The sequence below is a fragment of the Bidens hawaiensis genome, unplaced genomic scaffold, assembly GCF_021521415.1.
Source record: "Bidens hawaiensis isolate Kalapana, Puna unplaced genomic scaffold, B.hawaiensis_p1.1 tig00000702_1, whole genome shotgun sequence".
In the NCBI taxonomy this organism is placed as follows: Eukaryota; Viridiplantae; Streptophyta; class Magnoliopsida; order Asterales; family Asteraceae; genus Bidens; species Bidens hawaiensis.
In genome coordinates this window covers 913,942-926,366 of record NW_027491042.1, presented here as the reverse complement: position 1 = coordinate 926,366, position 12,425 = coordinate 913,942, and the positions used below count along the sequence as shown (strand labels likewise).

Genomic DNA, 12,425 nt, shown 5'->3' with positions numbered 1-12,425 from the left:
TATGTTCACAAAACGTGATTTGTTCTATTATAATCAAAAGAATATATATACAAGAGATATATCAATATACATTGAAATGATTACAACAATAAAACAATATAAATAACAATCAATCATAGCTAAAAATAGTGGTGAATTTAAAATTCAAACTTATTTGCTTGGAGCCGGAAATATGTTGACATGCCCATTAACAAAAAGAAGAGTGAGATCTTAACTAGCAGCTAGCACCAATCGTCTAATCATCATAAAGGAGAAAAGAAACATTTACTAAAATATCAACCATTGCGTGTGCAGAAAGAATTCTATGGTGTTTTACAGAAATCAAACATTAACATTTATCGTGTTTTAATTTTTATAGAACGGGCCTGGATCCACCTAAAAATGGTCTTTTGGGTTCGGGATAGGCTGGGTGTCATGACCAAGTAAAAAACATTACAGATTTACATGTCGTTTTCGGTCACGGTCACGGTCACCCATATATTTTGTACAATTTCACACAATTACAAGAAAGAATAAAGAAACCGTTGGCCATTTCGTTTCTTAAGCTCCTAATGATATATAAACATGAAGGTCATTAAACGTGACAATACGTCAAAGCCCATTCACAAATTACCTCTCTGTTGTGTAGCTATCCCATAAAAAATAATGCATACACCAACACTTTTTAGCCTCAATTAAAGTTTGAATGCGTTTATAATTAATTTGTTTGTGACTTAATTATTGTCAACTTTGCTTCAGAATTTATAACATTCCAAAAGGACTCTTAGTTACTCTTACTATTATTGTCATTTGAGCATTCATTTTTATTAGATTTTTGAATAATTGAACAAGTGTGATAAAAATAATTCATGTTTTATTATTTCTAACAAGGTTTTATTAGTTTCTCCAAAATAAGTGTTAGGACATACGTTTGTTCTTTTCTTGTAATAGAAGTGCATAGTGGAGTTTTCTAAAAGCACCAACAAGATAACATTATCAAAAAGCTTTGAAATTAGAAGGCACACAACACCTGAAACACACACATACAGGGATTTATTTGAAACAACATTTAAGTAAAGGTGAAACAAACACAGTATTTGTTTTCTTTTTTCTTTATTTATTTTTCACATGCATTAAGGCTATTATTAGCATCTCGTAATAACTCTAAACATTTGCAAAACTTGCAACTAGAAAGAGGTTAGAGACAGCCTTAACACACGAAGCCAAGGATGAGTTGCCAAACGATCATTTCATTAGGCTGCCAGAATGTGAGGTCCAATTTGTTAGTGGCACGACAAACTGGACCTTGTCAGCACTACACTGCAAAGTTGAAGCAGCTACCACCACCACCAGTGCTAGCTGCTCCAACCCATTTGCTGTGCATACCGAAACCATGTCCAATAGTGTTTCCAGACAACATATTTGACAAAGAGACCATCGAAAGATTTCCGACTGGGAAATGCTTGAGGTCTCCTATTGAGAACATACTAGTCACCTCCGATTGAGGAATGCGGGACCCGCCATTGTTTGATTGTTGAGGAGAGTTCATGTTATGGCCCGACAACAAAATAGTAAATTTAGGAGATTCAGGTGGATTTTTGTCTTTTTTCGAATCTATGTTTTCATCTTTGCAGTTTCTTATATTTTTGTTGTTTAGAAACCGACCCCCATTCCCTCGTGGTCGGCGCATTGCATGGAGATGACGTGAAAGGTGCAAATATGGCTGCATACAAAAACCATGTAATTTTGTTTTTGAGTTATCAAACTAGAACAATATATTAAAAGAAATAATTTTGTTCTTACTAAATCTAGCAAAAAAATCATATGAAATGAGTAACATACTAGGAATTTTGAGTTGAAAGGTTTTGGTGAACACAAACTTATTGGTTTATGAGGAATATTTTCATAACCGGATCGAACATCGAACCGGTCGGGCAACTGGTTCAACCGGTCGAACTGCTTAAAACTACTGGAAAAAGGTTTTCCAAAAAAAGAAATGTCTTTTTCAAGGAAACCGGTTCAACCGGTCCGGCTTTCCGGTCAGACCAGCTGGTTTTCTGGAAAACGAGCGAACTGCATAGAACTGGACCGATCAGTCGACCGAATCCCGGTCAACCGGCCGGTCCGGTTTCAACAATATTGCTTATGTGTTTGTGCATCCAAATAAGTTCTGAAAAACTCATAACCCTTGAAAATATGATAACTGAAATTCATTAAAAACTTACCATTACATTTAACACATGAAAACAAAAACATATAGTAATCCACTAACTAATTATGCCGGAGTTATAAATTTCTAAAATTTAAAGGAAGCTAAAAGATCAATCAATATCTATGAAATGCATTGCCAATGATTTCTATTCCAACTGGTCAAGGGTGTGAAAGGTTAAGGTTTACCCATTTATGTGAGGTTTATGTCCGGGAGGTCTCAAGTTTGATTTTCGGCCCATGTGCACGCTTTAAAATATGAGCGACACCACTGTAAGGGATTTCAAACTCGAGTAAAGTGGGTTGTATGCGAGTGGTAAGCCTTTCGAGGTCCTTTCATCAACCAGTTACACTTGGCCGTTCAAAAATAAATCGAAATGCATTTTTAGTTTTCGAAAGTATGAATTTACTAAATGCACTTAATTTTGATTTAACACCCACTGCAAACATTTTTTTTATAGTTAATGTTTAAATCGCATTTTCTGACTTTTGACTATATATGCAATTACTAATTTACTCCATTAATATAGAAAAAAAATATGAATATATATAAAACAGAACACAAAAACATGTCAAACGAGGACATAAACATGTGATAAATCTAAAAAAAATGAGAAAAATAATGTTCCAAAAAAAATTAAAACAATTCAAGTTTTCAATCCCGGTTTCAATAAATTTAGTTGCGTCAAAAACATGTTTGACAGACGTCATATGTCATCATGTTGATTTTGTTATCAATGAACATCCCAACAACACCCCTAACTAGACTTAAATGAATGAATTATGCACCTTTTCAAGAATTTAATGAAGCACTTATAAACATACCTTACGACTTTTTGAAACTTTATTTCCCATTTCCGCCTTAGCACGCGATCTTCTCCGTCTTATAATTCCATGATATTGTTTTGCATTCACAAATAACGGTCCATCATCACTACCCAAGTTCGAAGGCAACATAATCCGACCCTGAATCATATGAAATAGACAATTATCAATCTTAAGTGTCAACAATTTTTCAGAAGTACTAAAAATATGAATCAGATTCCCTACTAATCTTGTTCATCCAAATAAATTAAACATATATAGTTGTATCAATTTTAAAAAGATATATTTTTTTTCCTTCGTAAGATTATATTAAAATTATCCACCTTGATTTGAGGTCCATAAGCTGAGAACACTCCATAATATTGATCCTCATAAGGGTATCTGCCACAAACCTATATATAATATAACCATTAACAAAAAGAGAGATAATGCATCAACTGGTTTATATAAAGATTGAAAAGTTAAAAATTGTGTAAAAGGTAAGTCAAAAGCTGTACCATGGTAGGCTCACCAAATCCAAGGTCAACATAAGTTTGATTGGACTGCATTGAAACAGCTACTTGAATTTTTGGTGATTTTTGTTTGTTTGATGAATTCTTGTACTCATCAGAATCAACTTCATCAACTTTACCTATAAGTTTTCATGTTTCAATATAATGCAATCTTTATCGTGATGTAAACATGCAACTTGGTTTTAATAAGCATGCCACAAAAGCGCCTAAAGCACAAGGTGACCGAAAAAACGCCACGGTCAGGAAGCAACGACTTGATGCACATGCGGGTCAAAATTTGTCAAATTTAGAGTTATTTTGTTATTATTATTTTTATTTCTAGGTGGTCTAGGAGTCTGGAAAGCGTTTGTAGACATCGTAAACAAGTCCAAGTTCGAATATCGCCTTTAATTCACTTCTTTCTTTTGCTTTTATTAATTAATCAGTTTTTATATTGTCAACATTACCGATGTAAGTTTTTATCGAAAATCAAGTTATATTCAAAATAAAATATTTTCTAGTCTAGTAAATTTTAAAAAGTGTTCGTTTCTAATATAACTCAATTTTGGATAAAGTTTATACTGGAATATCGGATAAGAAAAAACAAAGTTGTGTAAACGTTGAATAAAACAATGTAAATCGTGTTACAAAAAACATTGAACAACGACTGTGTAAACTGTGTTAAATAAAATATGAAATTATAGAAATTAAAAAAAAAGACTCGTCCAATAAGCAAACTTTGACTTTTCCTCGAAGTTCGACCCCCACTACCTAAAAACTAAACATGTTCCAAATTTAAGGTCCGAATTAAGGAGGTTCCTAGGTAAAAATGACCAAAGGGTTGAGAAGATTATGAATACTTGCAGAAGAAAGACAAAACGGATATGTAAAGCGATAAGACATAAGAAGAAGCAATAAGTAATGTCTATCCGGTAGTAAAAAGAACACTACCTCACTTTCATGAAGCAGTCACCTCATGTTTCAGTTTTTGAGACCTACTCCACTTGGGAGTCACAACACCTCATACTTCTAAATTTTAAAACCAAGACATACGTACGTACATTTGACATAGAAAATCAGATTGCTAAATCACTATCCTAAACTTAGAGATACATATTACGCTAAAGGATTACCAAGGAAAGTGTCTATTTCCTTCATTGAAGACTTCACTACGATGGATTCTTCAGGAGTTGATCGAGTCACAAGTTCACTCCACCAAGGACCCGAACCCGGTTCCGACGAACCCATAGGATTCCAACCACTGTCATCATCTTGTTCTTTGTGACAAACAGAATTCATAGTCATACCTATAAGTCTATAACTTAGATCTTGATTAGGAGTGAATATTCAGAGAGAGTGTGAAGGTATAGTGGAGTAGTACCAATTAACAAGTAGCTATATAAATGAAAATCCAATTATGAAGAAGAGAGAGGAATACCCAATTGATCTAATAAGTGAATATATTAATCATTTAGTTTATTATTAGTTAAAAGATCATATTATGCAATCATGTAACGACTTTATTAATTTTTTATAACCACACTACGTATTTAAATACGTACCTAACAAACCTTTCGTTAAAAAGTAAGGCTATTTTTTATTTTTAAAACAATTTTAATGATAAAGTTTCTTATTATGATATCAACTTTAGTTTATGTGGAGCACTCATTAAAATATATATTATATTCTATTTAACATTGTAATACATATTCATATTCATTCATCTAATACCAAATTAGTATAAGTATTTCACATCGTGTTGTTCTTTTATTAATATAATTTATCCGATCCGTGTATACACGGTTATTTAACCTAGTTATCTCTATATACACCCTATAAAAGGGTGTATGAATAATACATCCCTTAGCTAAACGAGAAATCACAATTTATGTAGGCTCCATGTAGGGTTGTTTAAGGTGGTGCTATCAATGAACTTGTGTTGGCATCAACTACCCAACCTGATTCAAAAGTACATCCATTATTGATGATTCTAATTTATAAGAAGGTTTTTTTATTGGTTTAATTTGTAAAATATCTTGTTTTATTTAGTGCAAACGGAATGCAGATGGTGACCAACATAGAATGCAAAAGTACACTCATTTTTATGAAATCAAACAGGAGTTAGGGTATGTTTGGGGTTGCTTATATTTTTTTTTTTTTGCTTTTTGCTTTTTAAAGAGGCAAAACGTCCAAAATGCCCCTCTAAATGCACCTAAAGCACCAATTTGGTAAACAAAAACAAAATTATTTCATTAAAAACCATATTATTTCACATCGGAAGGTGATTGATATTACCTCTTCCATTACACTTGCTTATTGTTGGATTAATAACATGAAAATTTTGAATATGCAACTACACAACTGTTGAATTTTGGGGTAAATAGGAAGTGGGTTAATTTTGTTGGATTGTCAAATTTAATTACCTTTTCTCATATGAGTGATATATGTGATAATGGAATTCTCTATATTGATTTTGAGAGATTACATGATATTATATACTGATTTACAAAGCAATAATATAGGAAGTCAATAACAAAAATAACTACTCTTGAATACACGTGACTACATGAACTAATTTATGAGAGGTTGTTGAAGTTGCCATATCATCTTTTATCCCCCCTGCAAGCGAAACGGCGGCGGACAAACTCTAAGCAATTCCTGAAAATGTTCAAACTGAGGTCGTGGTAAGCTTTTAGTAAAGATGTCCGCAAGTTGCAGCATGGTAGGAACAAATTGAGTATGTAATCTGCCTGACATAACCAATTCACGAACGAAATGATAATCCAAATCAATGTGTTTGTGTACATAAAAAATTATAGGTTGTAATTATACTTTTCAATGTTTTAAAAGTAGATCTACAAGGCCGAGTACCCTCCGAGTACTCGCTACAAGGTATGGTGCCGAGGGGAGTTTTTTTAATTCCGCCTAGTTACTAAAAATAGTTCAAAGGTGGTCAACATTAGTCAGAATCACATCTAGTCGGTTAACTTGGGTCTATTTTCACTTTAAAAATACAACATAATTCGTATTTCTATAATATTAAAGAACGAACATCATTTTTTTAATTAATGATTAACATTTTTTAGAATAATTTAGTGTTTAAAAATGTAATTCTCTTATTTATATTGATATTCACTTATTTTGTTATAAATATCAGTAAACATATGATATTTGAAATATATATATATATATATATATATATATATATATATATATATATATTACCCAAAAATTAATTTTCTTTATATTTATCATCTCCGAGTACTCCCCGAGTACTCCGAGTACTCCCTCCAAGGGGGTCGGCCGCCTAGGGACCGCCTAGCGACTTTTGCAACTTTGATACTTTTGTACGTGTCTTGAAGTCATGTTATATCTTTGCCCTGTCAAAGTTATTTGCTTGGAGCCGGAAATATGTCAAATGAAATTATGTTCACAAAACGTGAATTTTTCTATTACAATCAAAAGAATATATACAAGAGATATATCAATATACATGGAAATGATTACAGCAACAAAGCAATATGAATAACAATCAATCATAGCTAAAAATAGTGGTGAATTTAAAATTCAAACTTATTTGCTTGGAGCCGGAAATATGTTGACATGCCCCCGCAAGATGAACGATCGACAGAGAAGACCAATCTTGGATAGGAGAGTGTTGAAGCGTAGTCTCGATAACGGTCTAGTGAGAGCATCGGCAAGTTGATCATCACCGGATATATCAGTTACACGTATCGTCCCTTGTTGAACTTTTTCGCGTACAAAATTGAAATCTAAAGCCAGGTGTTTCATGCACGAATGAATAACGGGATTAGCCGAGTAGTGTGTAGCACTCAAATTGTCACAATAAATCGTAGGGGTAACAGTGGACTTGTACCCAAGTTCATATAATAAAGATATTAACCATTGAACTTCAGTGGTGGTGGAGATGACAGCTCGAAATTCTGCCTCGGTGGAGGATCTTGCTAAAGTTGGTTGGCGTTTTGAGTTCCAAGCAATTGGATTGGAACCAAGATACACAATATAACCTGTGGTGCTTCGGTAAGTGGCCTTATCACTTGCCCAATCAGCATCAGAGAATGCATGAAGATGAAGGGGGGACTTATTTTTAAAAAGTAACCCGTGATGCAATGTGCCATGAAGATACCGGAGCAAACGTTTAAGGGCCGCCCAATGAAGATTAGTGGGGGAATGCATAAACGGGGAAAGTTTGTTGACCGTAAATGCGACGTTAGGTTGTGTTAAAGAGAGATAATGGAGAGCACCAACAAAAGCGCGGTATTCAGTTGGTGATTCAAGGGGTATACCATCAGTGGGTGTAAGGGGATCCGAGAATGACATTGGTGTGGATGCCGGCTTACAATCACTCATGTTGGCTCGATTTAACAAATCAAGAATGTACTTAGATTGGGAGAGAAAGAGACCGTTAGTGTGAGGGAGAACCTCGACACCAAGAAAGTAGGAGAGAGGACCGAGGTCTTTAAGAGAAAACCGAGTGGCAAGGGAGGAATAAAACTGTTTACAAGAGTGGGATTTCGACCCGTAATAATTATATCGTCTACGTAGATGATGAGAAAAATTGGGGAGATGGTGCTGTGATTAACAAAGAGGGAAGAATCTGAAATAGTAGGTTTGAAACCCATGGAAAGAAGATAGGATTTTAGTTCGTCATACCAAGCACGTGATGCTTGGCGAAGACCATAGATGGCTTTGTGTAATTTACACACATGATTTGGAAGAGATGGATCGGTAAAATCAGGGGGTTGAACCATAAAGACATCTTCTGTTAGCGTGCCTTGTAGAAACGCAATATAAATGTCAATCTGGCTAAGACACCAGTTTTGAGAGGTGGCAAGGGAGAGAATGAGACGGAGAGTAGCAGGTTTAATGACGGGGCTGAAAGTTTCTACATAATCCAAACCAGGGCGTTGATTAAAACCTTTAGCCACGAGACGAGCCTTTAGGCGGTCGACGGTCCCGTCAGGTTTGAACTTAGTTCTGAAAACCCATTTACAACCGACAAGGTTTGGTGCAGATTCTGGTGGAACAAGAGACCAAGTGGTATTGCGTTGAAGGGCATCAAACTCATCTTGCATGGCTTTGCGCCAGAGAGGACTCTTAAGAGCCTGGGTAATTGTTAGTGGTTCTTTGGGATGTGAAGGAGAAATATTATGGAGGACAAAATTATCATTGTGATATTTTGGGTTAGGTTTTCGGGGTCGGTTACGAGATGGTGAGGGATAATTGGTAGTAGTAGTGGTGGAGGTTTCATTGGAATATTGGCCAGAAGAGGGTGACGAGTTGATAGGGTTTGGTTGTAGTGGATTTGGGCTGGAAGAAGAGGAGTTGGTGGAAGATAGGGAGGTCGGTTCATTGGTTTCATTTGGGCTGGTTGGAAGAAGTGAAGTGGGTATTGGGTTGTGGGGAATATTGGTTTGCTCATAATTGAAGGAATGGTCAATAGGTTGGGAAGGTGTAGTAGTGGAAGTATTTTGAGACGAGGATATGGTGGGAACAGGGTCATGAATGGGTGTTTGATGGACAAAAAGTGGTAACCAATCATCCGGATTTGGAGGTGGAGGGGTTTGTTGTTGGGTTTCTATGGATAATTTATACCTAGTTAACCATTTAACTAGTCACAATTAAGGCGGAAGCGTGATATTTACAAACTAAACATATCTATCCATATGTATATATATATATATTACAAGTTTATATGATATGTGTTCATGAACAACCTAGTTTATTCATGTCATAAGATTACCAATAATCTATATATTAGAAACCCGAGGCAAGGATCAAGTAATACGGAAAAACTAAACTATCAAAGCTTGTAAAACTTACATTCTTAAACCTTTAAGAGATGTAGTTGATGGTTGAAGAAGATGATGATGTTGATGCTAGACTTTCAAAGGAAAATCCTCAAACGGAATATACCCCGAGCCTCCAACACACACCGAGCTATGTTAGGAAGCTTGAACACGAAAAACCGAGACCCGAGCCTTCCTTTTTCTTTTGGCCGTAAGTAGTAAGCAAGAAGGAAAGAAAGACTTGATCAATTTTTGTTTCTTGAAAGTGTATATATTATAATGATCAAATCCTTTTAAAACCATCATATCTTTGTGTTAGGTTTTAGTCAAGTAGAATACACTCAACATCCACCAAATCCTTGACAAAAATTTGACCATAACTTTGGGGTGTGGGGCCCACCCAAAACCGGCCCCAAATAAAATTATTTATTTTTTTTATTTTTTTATTTTTTTTTTATTTTATTTATTTTATAAAGTATAAAATAAATATATAAACACCCCATCTTTTATAAACCATTTTACAAAAGAACATATAGTTAAATAATCATTCCAATAATAATTATTTGAATAAATAAATTAACCAATTAATTTATTTAACACTTTCAAGTAAGTATTCAGAAACCCGATTTTCTGAATGTATCGTGTTCTGTATTTGTCTCATAGATCTTATCTTAACAAATACATAATTGGTGTGTGTCTAACTCGTTATTGGGTATGACCCGACTTGGATCAAACACGACTAGTCACATTAACCTAATTATGTGTCTCGGGCATACGATATTCCAACAATCTCCCACTTGCACGAGACTCATAGGAAGTTAATGCTAATGGTGAATACCGCCTAACAACAGGTCACCATCCCTAGTGTGTTTAACTAAGTGCCATTCAATAACATCATCCCCTTCAAGTCCATACTTGATATGATATAGGTAAGTCTTATCATTACATCCCTTTATTACTAGATGTCCTGTCAAATCGAAGAGACACAGAGTGATCATTCTCTCAATGATTTAACTTAACAGGCCTTAGACATCTAAACTCTCAACACATAAGAGGAACAAATTCCATCTTGACTGCATACATCCTCGTTGACATCTCATATGATATCTGAGCTCTTTCTTACACGTCATCGTGTTACTGAAATAACAAAGAAGAGAGTCAAGATATCAGACTTGATGAAAAATCAGATCCGATATGCATCTCAGGTCAAAGGACACAATGATACTCGCCTTTACTCAAGGATTACTTATGATCAGTTGCACTAACTCCATGCAGTGATCCTTGAGAGCGGATCATGTCCAATATTTGTATTCCACAAATATCTATGAACCTTGGTGGCAAACCTATGCCCTATATTCATCACATGAATATCAACCAATCCGGGTTCATAATAGTCTTACCTTCATACTTGTTCCCACAAGTATGATCGACTACGGACGTTTAGAACAACATAAGTCATTCATGGATTAAACATGCAAATATAGAACATAACTCATTGAATAATTAAAACATAATTAATTTTCATGAGATACCCATTACATTCGTTCTTATACAAACACTAAATACAGATTAAATCCACTCACTAGAATACCGAAGTCCTAATGCACAAACATGACCCTCATGCTTTGGCCTATCGAGGAGCTTCGTGAGTGGGTCCGCAATATTTTGATCGGTATGAACTTTATGAATACATATCTTTCTCTTTTCAACTTCATCCCTTATGTAGTTGAATCTGCGCTCAATGTGCCTCGTTTTCTGATGAGCATGAGGCTCCTTGATCTGTGCAATAGCACCTTCATTGTCACAGAATATCTCTAGGGGCTCCTGAATGGTAGAGATAATCCCTAGATCCATGATGAACTTTTTCATCCATGCAGCCTCTTGGGCTGCCATTGAAGCGGCGATGTACTCAGATTCTGTAGTGGATAACGCGACAACATCCTGCTTCGAACTCTTCCAAGAGACAGCGCCTCCATTCAAAATGAAGACATATCCCGACTGTGATCGAGAATCATCTCGGTCAGTTTGGAAACTCGCATCCACGTAACCCTTTACGACGAGTTCCTCCTCACCAGACCCATATATTAAAAACATATCCTTAGTCCTTCTAAGGTACTTTAATATATTCTTGACAGCCATCCAATGACTGTCACCTGGGTTGTGCTGGTATCTACTCGTTATGCTTAAAGCATACGAGACGTCCGGTCTAGTGCACATCATTGCATACATAATAGATCCTATTGCCGAAGCGTAAGGAACATGCTTCATCCTATCCTGCTCTTCCTTAGAGCTAGGACTTTGGGATGAGCTTAACACGGTTCCTCTAGGAATAGGTACCAAACCTTTCTTAGAGTTTTCCATCCTGAACCTTTTTAGGATTTTATCAATGTATGCACTTTGATTAAGTCCGATCAATTTTCTTTTTCTATCCCTATAGACCTTTATTCCCAAGATATATGTCGCTTCTCCAAGATCCTTAATTGAGAAACGACTACTTAACCACGTTTTAACGCTTTCCATACTTGGTATATCATTTCCAAATAAAAGTATATCATCGACATACAAAATAAGGAACATGATTATACTCCCACTAGCCCATTTATACACACACGCCTCATCACCGTTTTGGACGAAACCAAACGCTTTGATTTCTTCATTAAAACGATGATTCCACATCCGTGATGCTTGTTTCAACCCGTAGATTGATTTCCTTAACTTACATACTTTATCAGGATTAGATGGATCGACAAAACCTTCAGGCTGAACCATATGGACATCTTCCTCAAGATATCCATTTAGAAAAGCGGTCTTGACATCCATTTGCCATATCTCATAATCAAAATGAGCTGCAATGGCAAATAATATCCTGATCGACTTAAGCATCGCAACCGGTGAGAAGGTTTCATCATAATCAATCCCTTGAGTTTGCGTGAAACCTTTTGCGACATGTCGAGCTTTGTAAGTATCTAAATTTCCATGCATATCGGTCTTCTTCTTGAAGACCCACTTACATCCAACCATTTTGGAGTTAAGTGGACGATCAACCAATTCCCAAACTTGGTTATCGTGCATGGATTGCATCTCGGCGCTCATGGCTTCAAGCCACTTGTCA

The 12,425-nt window shown here is 35.5% G+C and overlaps 1 protein-coding gene across 1 annotated transcript; it reads right to left on the bottom strand.

Annotated features, from left to right (window-relative positions):
* Window positions 1-960: 960 nt before the first annotated feature.
* LOC143532002 (nuclear transcription factor Y subunit A-10-like) lies at window positions 961-4,802 on the bottom strand. The gene is made up of 5 exons (XM_077027166.1): window positions 4,637-4,802; window positions 3,510-3,643; window positions 3,336-3,404; window positions 3,013-3,153; window positions 961-1,702 (listed from the first exon to the last, which is right to left on the bottom strand). The coding sequence occupies exons 1-5, from the start codon at window positions 4,800-4,802 to the stop codon at window positions 1,295-1,297; spliced, it is 918 nt and encodes a 305-aa protein (XP_076883281.1). The 3' UTR covers window positions 961-1,294.
* Between the last annotated feature and the right edge of the window lie 7,623 nt (window positions 4,803-12,425).

What these genes read in the sequence shown, in the direction of transcription:
- LOC143532002 (XM_077027166.1), bottom strand. Translation starts at nt 4,802, where the DNA reads ATGAATTCTGTTTGTCACAAAGAACAAGATGATGACAGTGGTTGGAAT. An exon ending in GATTTGGTGAGCCTACCATG is followed by an intron (nt 3,405 to 3,509) that starts GTACAGCTTTTG and finishes TATTATATATAG; the next exon opens with GTTTGTGGCAGATACCCTTA. An exon ending in CTTATGGACCTCAAATCAAG is followed by an intron (nt 3,154 to 3,335) that starts GTGGATAATTTT and finishes CATATGATTCAG; the next exon opens with GGTCGGATTATGTTGCCTTC.